Raw genomic sequence first — 15,090 nt, 5'->3', positions numbered from 1 at the left:
GTGGCGCGAAAATAGTGACAGTAGCGTTGGACTGAGCGCCGGAGGGCGAAGCAAGTTGGGCTGATTTATATATGCGATCAATTTAAAAAGTAGTTATTTTTACTGATATGGCTAGATGTGGCAGGTAAGGTAGCTCGGCTCGGCCCTCCTAATGGCCGGTTGGCAACCAATTTCTTTCATATGTTTGCATACAATTTCATAAATATTTTAATAAACCGACAATTTTTAAATTCAAAAATAAAGTCTCTATAATTTTAAATTTCTAATATAGTTATCAATCAAGTATTTTATAACAAAATAATTTAATGAATATTGTCCAAATCAAAATAAACATTGTTTAAAACATCTAATTGAACATTGTCCAAGCGTCGAAGAGATGGAGCAGCTTGCGATGAAGAGGCGTGACGGAGACGTACGAGCAAATGACAGACGAGTGTGAGCCTGGAACACTGGAAAGAGAGTTGCGAGGAGAAAAGTCGTGCGAGAAGAGGCATGACGGATGCAGGCGACGATGAGGGATGCCGACGACAATGTCCGAGAGTGTCTGCGTGTGTGATGGTTAAGGAGAGGTAGAAAACTCGTGAAACAGGGACAAAGAATGACTAATTTTTACTAGGGTTAAAGATTGATTTGAAATTGTGAAAGTGTTCACCACTTTAGCAGGCAATTGGGATTATGAGTTTGAGTAGTCTTTTGGTTTAGAAAAAGAAAGAAAAATAAAACAAAATAACGGGTCTGTTAGGTAAGTTCATCCCGTCCCATTCCGTCAAAGTCCGTCAAAGCACATGAATTATACGATGCGAGTTAGGTGAATTTTTTTATTTTGGTGGTCTCAAAATTCTAATCCGATTCACTTTTTTAGGCGAGTTAAACGAGTCGGCACGACAGATTTCGATTCGTTTGTCACCCCTAAATGTGATATTACGTAATTGAAAATATGTATAAAATTACTTTACAAAATAATAAATCAAAATTAAATTAAAACAAAATCTATTAATACCTGTTAATCCACTAATATACATAAATGGAATAAGTCTCTAACTCTCCATCACCAAATAAAGTCTATTTTTTTTTTTTTTGCAGAGTAAAAAAATGGAAAAAGAAATTATACATTAATCTTTTGATACTCTTATACTCAATATCACACCTATCAACTAGCCTATTCATCTTTACCAATATACATTTCCAAATAGCTCTGTATATTACATAAATGAATGTGATGAATTAGTTGCTGTTTAATCTAATGACTAATTAATTAATGACTGAATAATCACTTCTCACAAATGCAACCTGGAAAAGGGTTTGCATAAAAGTTCTCTTCCAATTTGGGGTGGCGATCAATTTTTCTAGGATGTGGTGCTCCCACATTGTTTTTGTGTATGCTCTTAACCTTAGATGAGAAATCTTCCCAAGAAATTAAGTCACTGTCTAACTCATCAACCAACCTAACAAACTTTTGCCTGCAACATGTTGAAAAACATCATTAATTAGACATCACATACTTGCCCATTTTACCAGATGGTTGAATTGTGGAGTTATTTTTGTTCTTACAGTTTCAATTCAATAAGTGTATTTTTTTTTAATTGTATTCTCATATTTATGATGAACCAAATTGTTTATTATCTATCTAATAGTTTGTTGATCTCTATTTGATTTTTTTTTTTAGATTTTTTTTGTGATTGCTAATTTTAAAAATTTATCCAAAATTTATGATTTTTTTATGACAGATAATTCTTTGATGATATTTTCATTAATATTTGATAACTACTGGAAACAAAAAATAAATTGTTACTATAAATATCATTACAAAATTCATTTTTTGAAATTTACTTCTTTTAACAATTTGTGATTGAAAAAAATATCAGTAAAACTTTTTCATTAGCTAATTTTGTAGAAACTGACTTTGTTGCCCTAATATCCTAAATGTAACCAAAGACTACTAATCAAATGATGATATATTAAATTTTAAAATGGTTCTTCAAATTAGCTGCATATACTAAAATTATTTTTGAGATTTTAAAATGTTAGTCTCTTATTCTTTTTCACTAAATGATCTATCACTCTGTTAAGAATTAACATAGTATATTTTTGTTAATTAAAGTGACATAATTAGTGCAAACCTACTTTATTTTAGTGAATGTAATGGATTATTTTGGAGATTAATTTGAATTAGATAACTATTAGGCTGCGGTTGTTTATCAAAATTGTGTTTGACATATGAGAGAGACATTGTATCTAGAAATACTAAATTAGTGTATTTTGTGTTCATTCTGATAGGAAATACATAGGGAGATAGCTTATTTTTTATTATTCTTAGTAATTTTTTATAATTATATTTTTTTAGTATTATATTTTTTCTTCTCAAATTTTTTGAATAAAAAAATGAGAATAGATTGAATTTTCATAATATGTTCTAGTTTATCATCAAATAGAATATAAGAACACAAACTTTTATATCTATGTTATTTGTATCTTGTCTTGTCCTGTTCTCACCCTAACTACTAATACGTACTAAAAAAAATCTTGATATAAATAAAAATAAGAAAATAATTACTTGTTTGGGGCAATGGTTTTACGAAATCCTTGAAATGCTCTGTGACCTCGTACTGCTTTAGCCATGTTGCCATCATAGGTGTAAAGAAAAGCATCACTTTCAACCGAAATAACATAATCCAAAGCAGCAAGCTGATTCTGGTGGATCCTAAAGGGTTCAAGCTCTTCTTTTGTTGCCAAAGTGGAGTGTGAGAAGACATTAGGGTACTTGGTTTCAAGTGGTTTGAGTCCTTGTGAGCCATAAATGCTACCAGCAGCTATGTAGATTTTTGTGTCAAGAGGGAACCCAATTGCTTCAAGGAACAATGCTACTTCTCTTGGAGTCATGGGACAAACACCCTTTAGCCGCTTTGATTTGCCATCAATCTCTTTGTTCTTCCAATGTTTCACTTTGTATCTCATTTCTCTCAGTTCTCTTGCTTCTTCTTTTGTTAGGTTGTGATTGCATCCTGTGAAAGCAAGCATGTCCTTTTCATATCTGCATTTTGTTTCCCATGTTTTTATAAGACAATTGTTAATTAGAAGCTACGTTTGCTTAGTTTACTGGTTTATTTTTAATACGGGCTTTTATATAATAGCAGAAACTCAGGTGCAGTCGACTTCACGTGAAGTTGATAACTGAGAGTCGTTAAATGACTTAACTGATTTGATTAAATTTTCATCTAACAGCTCTTAAATATCAACTGAGAGTCGTTAAATGACTAATTGATTTGATTAAATTTTCATCTAACAGCTCTTAAATATCAACTTCATATGAAGTCAACTGCAGCTGAATTTTCACCTTATAGAATTTAAAATCTTTAATCGACAATCAACTAACAAAGTGGTTGATGAGCAAAGATTAAAAAGGAGAGAAAGAAAATTTTAAAAAGAAAATATTGAATCAATTTTTAATTTTTCATCTACCAAATAAAGATACGTACAAATATCAATATCAATTTATTTCTAAAGTTTACTTAGGTACCTTAGATGGAGGGCAAGATAATGCGTATTGTTTCTAAGTCTATTTACCAACTTCATTGCAAGCCCTTCAATTGGCACTGAAAATCTAAGAGCTTTATACATGGTACGACAACGTATTTTCTGAATTGAATCAGGAAGACCATTATTGACAAGGCGAGAATCAGTGTGGGTAAATTTTATCACTTTCTGTCTTCTCAATAATCCCATCATCTCCCCTTTGTAGTAGCTACCCTACATTCTCCAATGCAATTCCACATATCTTTAGTTTCAGAACCACCATCATGATATTCAATACTTTATTTATTTGGTAATTATTATCTCAAGATAAAAATATAAATTATTTGGAGAAAAATGCCAAAACATATAAATAAATAGGATAAAGTATATTTTTATTTCTAAAGTTTGGTAAAAGTTTAAAAAATATATTTATTTTTTATTTTAATTTTGTCCAAAAAATTTTCGATTTGTGTCAAATATACTTCTGACAACTAATTTTTCAAAAAATTTAGGACCAATTTAACAATAATTATTAAAAACAACCTTTAACACAAACAAATCAAGCATAGACTGCATAGTTGTAATGCATTATTGTTTGATTGGTCTTAAATTTTTTGAAAATTTAGCTGTTGAGAGTATATTTGATGTAAATCGAAAATTTTTGAAACAAAATTGAAACAAAATAAAACTTAAGGATATTTTTAAATTTTTGCTAAATTTTAGAAGACAAAAAAATATACTTTATCCTAAATAAATATGTTAGAAAAATTCATAATTTTCCTGTTTTAATTTGTTTTTTATTTCTTATTTTTATATTTTTTATCTTGAGATATTTAGATAGCATTTACTTTTAAAGACAAATATGGAGAAAAAAAGTTTTAAAGATAAAGATAAATACAATATACTTTGTTCCATACCATGATCTTATGTATTTTTGTATTTCTAGAAATAGAGAAAACAAGAAAGTGAAACAAAATTAAACAAAATATTTTAGGATAAAGGACAAATAGGTTCCTGACCTTTTAAAATGCGGACATTTTCATCCTTCAAGATTGGAAAATACATTTCGATCCCTCACCATGTAAATTCCGTGACAATTAAATCCTTTCGTGGAATAGATGCTCGAAATGGTAACGAAGATTACTGAGGTGGAGGGGTGGAGAGTGATGTGTCCGTTACGGTTGCTGAATTGGATGGGGAACAAATTGTTGGAGAACAAATTGGTTCTTAATGACCAAAACGACACCGTATGCATCCCCACTTTCATGCCCATCATTCCAGACCTCTTCTTCTTCTTCTTCTTCCATGGCAATTTCATCGCACCCTTTCTTCACTTGCACTCCCCATATTGGTTTCACCCATGGATCTTCTTTCCCATACATCAAGCATATCGGCACATCATTTTCTCTACATCTACATTGCAAACAACACTCAAACTTCTCAAGGTTTGAACCATAAATCATAAATGCATGTCCATAGCCATAGCAGTATTCAAATTTTTAATGCTATAATTGTTTTACTATTCTACTACCTAAATAAAATTTCATTTAAAGATATTTCAGCCTGAAGAGCAAACATGATTGAAGCAAACGATGCTGCAGCAGCAGGGTGTCTTCTTCTCCAAAACCCCATGAAGAAGTACTATCCCTATTCATATTCCTTTCACCTTCCTTAATCTTAGAGGCAGGGTCTTCAAAAGTAAGGGACATTTTTTGGCCCACAAAATCCAATGTCCACACTTTATTATCACGCCCCAAATCCTTAAGCTGTTTCTCATAATGGAAAGAACCAACACCAAAACCAAAAAGAAAAAGAACATTTGGTGAACCAATGTTTTCACAACCAGCTTTCTCGTAGTGTATATTAAATTTGGGTTTCCATTGCCAGAAACAACTACTTATAGGAGCACCAAATTCACCATTTGAATCATCTGGTAAACTTGGAACTAGAATCTTAGAAGCAGCATGTTCATCAATCTCTGCAATTTCATCTTCACTACCAATCACATAGCCATCAGAAGTTCCACTATAAACCCTGAAACTCTTTAATCTTCTGGACTCTTCTGAAACACTTAGTGACCTATGATAAAATCTCATGGAATCACTTTTCGGTACGGTGTTGGAACAAGAAATTCCATGATTTACAAAGTTTAAAAATCTTGATTAGTGTGAATTGAAGTTTTTTTCAACCAATTTTCACTTTGTCTGCACCAATGGGTTTATTTATTCGTTGCTTGCAAGGCTCTTCTTCTGTGTGACGAGAGAGGAAGAAAGGGCGCGATGAAACTCCCATGGAGGAAGAAGAAGTAGAAGGAGAGGTCTAGGATGATGGGCATGAAAGTGGGGATGCATACAGCGTCGTTTTGGTCATTAAGGACTAATTTGTCCTCCAACAAGTTGTTCCCCATCCACTTCAGCAATCGTAACGGACACATCACTCTCCACCCTTCCACCTCAGCAATTTTCGTTACCGTTTCGAGCACCAATTCTACAGAAGGATTTAATTGTCACGGAATTTACATGGTGAGGGATCGAAATATATTTTCTAATCTTGAGGGACAAAAATGTTCGCATATTAAAAGATTAAGGACCTATTTGTCTTTTACCCAATATTTTATGTTATTGCTATCTCTTTGTATTTTGTCAAGTTTTTGCTATCAAATACTAGCTTACCAAACATAGGTTAATTATAGTAACACTTAAATAAGGGTATATCTAAAATAAGTATAATAATTTTGTAGGTATTAAATGTGTCATATTTATATAAATTATTAGATTTTATTAAATAAAAATTAAAAACTAATATAAAAGAAGAACATTGATAAACTATAATAAATACAGAATATCTTAGTACATAAATAAATATCTTTTAATATATAATACTTTAAATGATTATATAATCTTATATGTTTTAGAAAATAAATATAAATATATAAATACAAAAATATAAGTATTTTTTATTCATTAAAATTAAATATTATGTAATAAAATTTTTATAATATTAAAAAATTATAATAAATTTTAAATATAATAATTTAATTATTCATCAAGTAATATAAAATAAAATTTAATTATTTTATATTTTTAGGTTGCAATTTAAAATATCTTTTTAATATAATTTTTTATATTATAAAAAAAATTTTGTATAATAATTAATTTTAATGAATAAAAAATTTATATTTTTTATATTTATTTATTTAAAAATAAAAAAATTATGTTATTATTTAAAATATTATATATTAAAAAATATTTATTTATATAATATATTTTGTATTTATTAGAATCTATAAATATTTATTTTTTATATTTACTTTTAATTTTTTATTTATTAAAATCTAATGATATATATAGATATGACACATTCAATACAACATAAGTTAATTATGGTAACACTTAAATAATGTGTTATATTTATTGCCTTGGACCAAGAAACTGGAGCTTTCAATGCTGGCCTAATTGCTGCAAATCTTGGTGGCAGAGATTCCACTATTGGAACCTCATCTTCTAAGACTTTAATAAAGTTCCTCCAGTTGAAAATTTGTTTAAAACCACTGGCACAAAATAAGAAAAAATATCATGTTTTTTATTCATTTTTATAGTTTTATTAAATATTCAATTATTTTTTTATAATTTAAAAATTTATAATTAAATTTTTATATTAGATAAAAATTTTATTTAGATCTTTTTATTTTGCTGTTAAAAAATGTATTTTTATTTTAAAATATTTATTTTTGTATTTATTGTAGAATAAATTATAAAATATTCTAAAAAAACATATTTTATTATATTTTTTTTCTTCTTAAAATTAACAACTAAGAAAGATTTAATTATATTTTTTATTAATAAAAAATCGAATTATATCCCCATGAAATTTAGAGTTTTTTTTCCTCTCTGAAAATACAAGTATATGTGAGAATTCATACCTGCTATCTGTCCAAAATGAATGATGGTCTAATGTTGGTAAAACCAAAGTAGCATTCATAAGTTTGGCTATAGCGACCATGTCACTTATCTGCAATATGATTGAAAATTCATATTATATTGTATAATATTAAAGCAGAGGAAATTAAATTTAATTGAAGAATAAATAGTGCTAAACTAATTTAATTGCATACTCCAGTTGTCATTTGATTTAATCCTCCATTGGCGTGAACCAAAAGGTAGCCATTTGTGGCGTTTCCTACTTTCGCTGTAGAATAATATACAATTTCCATAGGTAACCACAAATCAGAGTTGGTAATTGGGTACTCGAATTTAGAAGAAATAAGAACATTGGACCATGTTTTTACTCTTTGGTTGACTATCAATGCATTTGTAGTAGTTGTCACTCTTGGGATGCTTCCAGATTTCCAGAGTCTAGCTAACAAAATGAAATACAAACCAATGATATTTTGACTACATTTGTGAAGGGCAAGATATATCAAAACAAGTGAAAATTCGGATGCAGTCGATTTCATGTGAAGTTAATACATGAGAGTCGTTAGATGATTTGACTGATTTGATTACATTTTTATCTAACAACTCTCAAGTATCAACTTCACCTAAATTTTCACCATCAAAATGACTTACAAAGTAAATCATATATACGAAATTTGACTATGATACGATATCTATAATATTTTAAAAAATATTATTAAAATTTTTTTTATTAAACAACACTCTTTAAAAAGTATTATTAAAAAAATATTACTAAAATAAAATAATATAATTTTAATTTTAAAGACACTTATATAATTATCATAACCATTATAACATACTCGTATTAGAATTTATCATATACAAAATACTAGAATCTACCGTATACAAAATGCCATATGCTGATTATCATCACTTGATACGTCATTTTTTGTCTCTTTTTTTCGTATTTTCCTTTTGGTAGGTAAGTTTTGCTACTCGTTTTAAATCTATTTTCAGCATATCAACCATTTTTAATAAAATAACTTTACACAACTTTAATTATGATGCTTTTTCTACATCCAACCAAAAAGATATATGTACCATTCAAATTCATCCACTTGATATTGCAATATTTTTTTTTCAGGATATTTCTTCTCACATTTTTAAAATGGTAAATTCTAGTATGACTATATAAATGTTATTAAACTTAAAGGTACATTTTTTTTATATTTTAATATTTTTTAAATAACACCTTTTTAAAAAGTGTTATCTAACAATAAAAAGTATTATTATAAATTTTTGTCTATACATCTACTAGGGAGCCAATGACATATTTGTACAATGTATATAATTACACTGAAGTATATGAATTACAAAATAAACATAAAATGAACATCACTCATACTATTTAGATTTATTCAGATTTTGAGATTCACCAAGAATACCTTTTAAATCTAGAAATCTAGAACTCTAATATTATGTCATAATACCACTCATTCTAAAAAATTAAGCTGATGAAAAAAAATAATACTAATAATTATATCTCTAATATTAAATCGGACATCCTTAAACCTCTAATATTAAATCGGATATCTTTAAACCTCTAATATTAAATCGGATATCTTTAAACTTCTATTGTACACATTTGACTCCTATACTTCCTTTATAATATCGTTTTATCGTTTTTCCATAAAAAGGGACTAAACATTGACTAAAATGTTAGCAGTTTGTTAAAAAAGAAAAAACTATGCCCATAAACTAAAGCATGCATTAGAAGCAATTAAGAACGGGAAGAGAGACACACATGATGGAATGAACAGAAAAGAAAGTTGTAATATACCGAATGCGTGTGAGATGAATTTTTATGCTGCACGATGTTGGACCTTATTGCACGATGGACATCAAGCTGATGAGAAAAGATATGCATCAACAAAAACTTAAGCAAGAAACACATCAACAACAAAACTATTAAGCCCCAAAACATGTGACGCCCTTGCTTCATCCTACATAGTTTTTGCCAATGTCTTATCCTATGCCGCACACTACACATTGATAATAATCCATGTCGTTCTTCTCCTCCCTCTAATAAACCCCTACTTCTTATTGGCATGAATATTTATATATGTAATTAATAAGACCCAGGATTATTTGGTGAAGTAGAAGAAATTAATACATTAAGAACAATTGTGGCTTTTTATGTGTTTGGTGTGGCTTTTGCGTAGTTGAACCATGAGTCAACATTGCCATCAACCCATCACGTACAAAACGGAATATGAGGCGATACTACTCTCTCGCTGTTTCACATGTTTTTAGATTATTCTCTATGCTATAATAGGTCTCAAAATTTTAATAAGGAAATTACCACTGCTTAGCTTCATCACTAATTAATTGACTCTCCTCCATGTAACCGCTGATTTTTATATTATGTGTATATTAAAAATTAGCTATGAATATAAATACATATTAAAATATAAATATATAATGAAAATGAGTTAAATAATATATATTTTTATACATAAATATATAATAATTATATGATTGAAAGTAGTGATCGGACAATTTAACAAAATTGCCATTCTAATTGTTATTAAGAAAATGGAAATAATTAACTTGGGTTAATTCATTTACTACTTAAACAAATATAAAAAAATTTGAATTTTATTTTGTGTATGTAATATTTTATTGACCAATATCAGTTTTTGAATAGAACTTTCATTGCAAATTAATCTATTTGTAAAATATATATTAAAATACAAAATACATATAAATACATAATTATTGATCTTTTGTGTGTACATGATATTTTTTGACAAATATATAATTAAATAAAAATATTAAATATTTTAAAAAGAATTAATCATATAGTTTTTCAAAAAAAAATTGAAACTAAAATTAATGATATAAATGTTTTTTTTTAAAAAAAGTGGAAAATATTTGAAAAAGTTTTTTTTCCCTGGTCCGAAATATAGATTTGGTTGATCGAAAAGGTTATGGACAGAAAAGAAGAGTTGGAAGAAAGGAAGTAAGATAATGGGCCTGAAGAGTGGGTAATGAAAGCCCAATCAAAAGGGAAGAACAAACCCTAACCTTGCCTGGTTTATTTTTGTGCGTGTATATAACCATGGAGCTGATTCAGCTTGGTGCAGCTTCCGCCGTGCATCAACCCGAAGCAGCAGTTGCAGGAGGCGAGGGAGCATCTTCTTCAAGCGAAAATGGTGAAAGGTCGCCAAGGAGAGCGTGTCAGGTTTCCCTTTCTAACTCTCTCTACATTGTTTTTCGATCTTTTGCATTATGTTGATGACCTAATACTATTCACAACTGTATCGTTTCTGGAAGGGAAAAAAGAGAAGTGTTTGTGATTTTTGTTTTTGTTAGTGATTTAATGTGAAATGCACATTTGTGATGTGGTTGATGAAGATCAAGATTTGGTTTAGGGTTTAGGGTTTCTGTTTGCTTTGGCTAATGTGTTAAGGTGCTTAAGTGATATGATGTGGTGAGGAGCAATGCTGAATTAACTTCTCAGACAGTAACATTGTATTTTCCTGTAAAATGAACAGAGTGTGTGGATTCATGTGCATCTGAAAGTTGAGGCTTTGGGAGTTTTAGGATCTGTTATCAGTTGTATGCATGTGTATTAAAATTTCTGCTGAATGTTCGATGTGTTTTGGAGATGCTATGTTGATTATGAATTGAATATCATCATTTTATGTTGTAAAATGTGAATGCATATGCTCATCGTGCATTTCTGAGGGAGATTTATCTAAGAAATGAAAATTGTTGACCGTGTTGTACTTTTGTGTTGTATTTTCAGACTTTATGTCAGGGGTTCAATCCTTGGATACAAGAGGTACACTTCTTCCACCCTCCTATAGTAAATTGGTGTTTTGTGGTTTATATTACTAAAAGTGGGATTTATGAATTTATCTCAAGAATGGCATATAAATTGTGTGTGGATTCAGTTGGCATGACTTGATATACGCTAAGATATTGGTAGTGTTCTTTCAGGTCCAAGTCAAACCAATATCCAAACACCTCTCTTATCCAGATTGAGGGAGTAAATACCAAGGAAGAGGTTGCATGGTATGCTGGGAAGCGCATGGCATACATATACAAAGCCAAGGTAAAGAAGAATGGATCCCACTATCGCTGCATTTGGGGTAAGGTTACCAGGCCTCATGGTAACAGTGGTATTGTCCGTGCTAAGTTCAAGTCAAACCTGCCACCAAAATCAATGGTAATTTTCAAGGCAGAGAAATGTTCAATTGTTCTTCGATTGGCTTTTGTATGATTTTCTGATGGTTTTGGGTGTTGATTCATCTGCAGGGAGCAAGGGTCAGAGTCTTCATGTATCCAAGCAATATATGAGGTAATTTTACCATCTAATTGGTGTATTTTGTCATCTGAATTTTGGGATATTCCTCATGTGGTTTCAACCTAGAGAATGGCTTACCCATGATCAAGTTTGCATACTAAATTAATATGCTTCTTTGTATTTTGAATGTTACATTCTGAAATTGTGTTCTACTAGTTAAAGTCAGATTATCTTTGAACCTAATGTCAGTATCATTGTGTCATCTAATATCTAGATCTATATTCTCTGTTGCCTTGTTTATTATTTCGATTTTTGAAATTGTGTTTCATTTGAAAAGAATATTGCACATAGTTCTTCTTGGGAACTCATCTTTACGAAACCTACTCCCAGGATTTTATTTGTGCATATAGTAAATGAAAAACCTTTCTGCTTGAGCGTTCTCCTCTATCCATGGAGATAAGCTCCAATGTAATTGGCTTATAGTTTACTTCACTCACCCCTCCCCTGACCTCCCCCCAAAAAAGTAGTCATTAGAATTACTATCTATAATAGTAATCCAATCTTCTCCAAATCTATTGTTGTCTATATGCTCTGTGATGCCTATTTTTTATTTGGAAAGTTCTGTTTCTTGCCAAAGAAACTTGCACATAGTTCTTCTTGGGAACATATATTAACAAAAACTATTCCCAGGATTTTATCTGTGCATATAGCAAGTAAAAAAACCTTTCTGCTTGAGCCTTTTCCTGTATTTGTGGAGATGTGCTCCAATGTAATTGGCTTACAGATTTACACACACTGTTCCCCCACCCAACATTTTCATTCGTCTCGTCCGAATTAGTTTTGTGTGTTCATTTTTCCTTTTTTTTGTTTCCTTCTGATTCTATATAAGTAACTAATGTGTATAACGCCTTTATTTTATTCTTGTTTACAGATTCTCCGGGCCTCTTGTTGTAGTGAATTTTGTGTGGGCATAGAAGGAATTTGCATATTACCAGTTAAATTTTGATGTCCGTAACTCTTAAGCAGAATAGCTTTTCATTATTTAGGATGGTGAATGAACCCAATTTCATGTTAGTTCTCACTTCTTTGGTTATTAATGAGGATTGAGCCTCAACTTTCATCAATCTTTTTACCGCCGTTAATGCAAATATTTACGATGCTGAGGAAAAAATATCTTAAAAAGTGAATTGAATTTACTAGTTCGTACTTACGAAGAAAAATGGAGTTATAAGAGTCTCGGAGACAAATGATGCATCTTTTTTAGGCCGTTGTCTAACATATGCCATTAAGTATTAACTCAGCAGATGTTGATTGTTCCCATTCTCCCAAAGTCATTTATGCTCAGCTGATTAGCGGTTACCAACTTCCGATTCATAAAAGAAAAAATAAACAAAAAGGTAAAAGGTCTCCCCGCAATATGTGGAGCCGTGGATGAAAATTATGTGCACGTTTTTTTGTTTCATTGTAGGGAAAAAGAAAGGCATTTGGCCCAAGTAGAAATAATAAATTAATGTAATTTTCTGTTAGAAGTTTCGAAAAGGAATACAGACGTACCATTGTCTTATTCTACAAATTTGGTAGGAATAATTTAAATATCTTCATAAGATGAAGCTGTTAGGATGTCTAAAATATCTGTTCAAACCTAACTAATGGTTAAAAAAAAAGAGAATTATTTATAAGCCGAAAATTTGTAACATTTTAATTGAATCAAACGTATCTTAACCAAAATGTATACTGCTGAGGCTTTTCAGTTTTTATTTTTCTAAATAGACAACCAACGGTATTTTACAGAAAATTGGGTCACAAATCACAATGGTGTAATATAGGAACTTGGCACGTGTGTTGTATACAATGGTAAGCAAGGATAGTGATGGATACTTGGATAGGATAGGGTTTAAGTTTTATTCTCATTCTACTTTACATTCTTCAACCCGAATTCTATTCATCCTACGCGTGAGTTTACATTCTTCAACCCGAATTCTACTTCACAACCAATCCTATCTGATCCAACTTGCAAAAATCAAATTTGATTTCACTCAAATACAATATTTAGTTCTTCTATATTCCATAATATCAATTATTATTTATTTATTATTAGCAAATTAAATTACTAGTTTGATAAACCTAAATACTTGTATAAAAAGAGCAATTTGAATTTAAGTTTATATATATATATATATATATATATATATATATATATATATGAATTTATATGGGAAACCACTTGAGCTAAAATTCATTGGCACTCATTAATTATATGCATATATAGTTTTATGAACTTACATATACATTGTGGGTTAAACAAATAAGGATGAATATCCATGAATTCGGATAGTGCTGCTAGTTCTATAGTTAAAATGTAAATGGGTTGGATATAGAAGGTTCAAGTTTTAATTTGGGTATCTTAAAAAAACTACATTTGATCTAAGAAAAGGATCATTTTTTTTAACGAAATATTCAAGTTCCATATACTTGTGATTCACACAATCAAACCACTTTTAAGTATATATGTCTTTAAGATATGTGTGATTGGGAGAATTATAAAGTATTTTTAAGAATTTTAAGATAAAAATATCATATTCTCGTTAGTTCAAAGTTTATAAAATTATTCTTTGATAAATTTTATTTCAAAAAATCAAAATACTATCATTTTAGTTCTCACTCATCCTTTGGGTATATTTAATTTTTATGGAAATGAAATTTAGATAATAAAAGAAAAAGACTAAATTATTCTTACTAATCTAACTCTAACTCTCTCTTTCACTTTTCCGTCCTTCTCATTTTACGTTGAAACAAAACCCTAGCAGAAACGTCTTCTCTGCCTCTTCCAAATTCATGGAGGCACCACCTCGCCGTCGATTTGAGTTTGCACCACTGTCATGCACCTCATTCTAGAAGGATTTTGATCTCTTTTTTATTCGTGTTAGTGTTCCTTCTTTTGCCACTACTTTTGCGCATCTTGATTTCTTCTACCACTACTTCAACTCATTTCTATCCTTAAATATTAGAGATATTTTTATAAATTAAAAAAATGTAAAAAGTAAAAATATTATGTTATATTTAATTTCAATCATTTTTTAAAAAATTAGGGTCAATAATAATTTTGATTAAAAATATTTGATATTATTTTATATTTATTTATATTTACTAATTTAGTGATTAATATTTTAATTAAAATTTTTAGGGTAATTCTGACTAAGTATATAAAATTTTCAAAGATAATAAATTTAACCAAACAAAAAATAACACATTTTTTGGTATATTATCAATAGTCTATAAATTTTGCTTCTACAAACCAAATATGATAATGATATATGCTTGATAATATCATTCTAAAAAATCGTATTTCTAGTAATATTATTCCTAGAC

General features: G+C 29.5%; 2 protein-coding genes across 2 annotated transcripts; one reads left to right on the top strand and one right to left on the bottom strand.

Moving 5' to 3' along the window:
- Nucleotides 1–1,270: 1,270 nt before the first annotated feature.
- LOC130939455 (O-fucosyltransferase 19-like) lies at nucleotides 1,271–8,355 on the bottom strand. The gene is made up of 8 exons (XM_057867558.1): nucleotides 8,344–8,355; nucleotides 7,784–7,868; nucleotides 7,628–7,701; nucleotides 7,436–7,524; nucleotides 6,931–7,063; nucleotides 3,518–3,747; nucleotides 2,555–3,031; nucleotides 1,271–1,460 (listed from the first exon to the last, which is right to left on the bottom strand). The coding sequence occupies exons 1-8, from the start codon at nucleotides 8,353–8,355 to the stop codon at nucleotides 1,271–1,273; spliced, it is 1,290 nt and encodes a 429-aa protein (XP_057723541.1).
- Nucleotides 8,356–10,523: 2,168 nt separating this feature from the next.
- Nucleotides 10,524–12,845, top strand: LOC130940961 (60S ribosomal protein L35a-1). The gene is made up of 5 exons (XM_057869266.1): nucleotides 10,524–10,653; nucleotides 11,221–11,256; nucleotides 11,415–11,643; nucleotides 11,733–11,775; nucleotides 12,653–12,845. Exons 1-4 carry the CDS (start codon nucleotides 10,622–10,624, stop codon nucleotides 11,772–11,774), a joined length of 339 nt encoding a protein of 112 aa, XP_057725249.1. The 5' UTR covers nucleotides 10,524–10,621; the 3' UTR covers nucleotide 11,775; nucleotides 12,653–12,845.
- The last annotated feature ends 2,245 nt before the right edge of the window (nucleotides 12,846–15,090 follow it).

Source organism: Arachis stenosperma, chromosome 7, assembly GCF_014773155.1.
Source record: "Arachis stenosperma cultivar V10309 chromosome 7, arast.V10309.gnm1.PFL2, whole genome shotgun sequence".
NCBI classification, from domain to species: Eukaryota; Viridiplantae; Streptophyta; class Magnoliopsida; order Fabales; family Fabaceae; genus Arachis; species Arachis stenosperma.
This window is presented reverse-complemented; position numbering and strand designations above follow the sequence as displayed.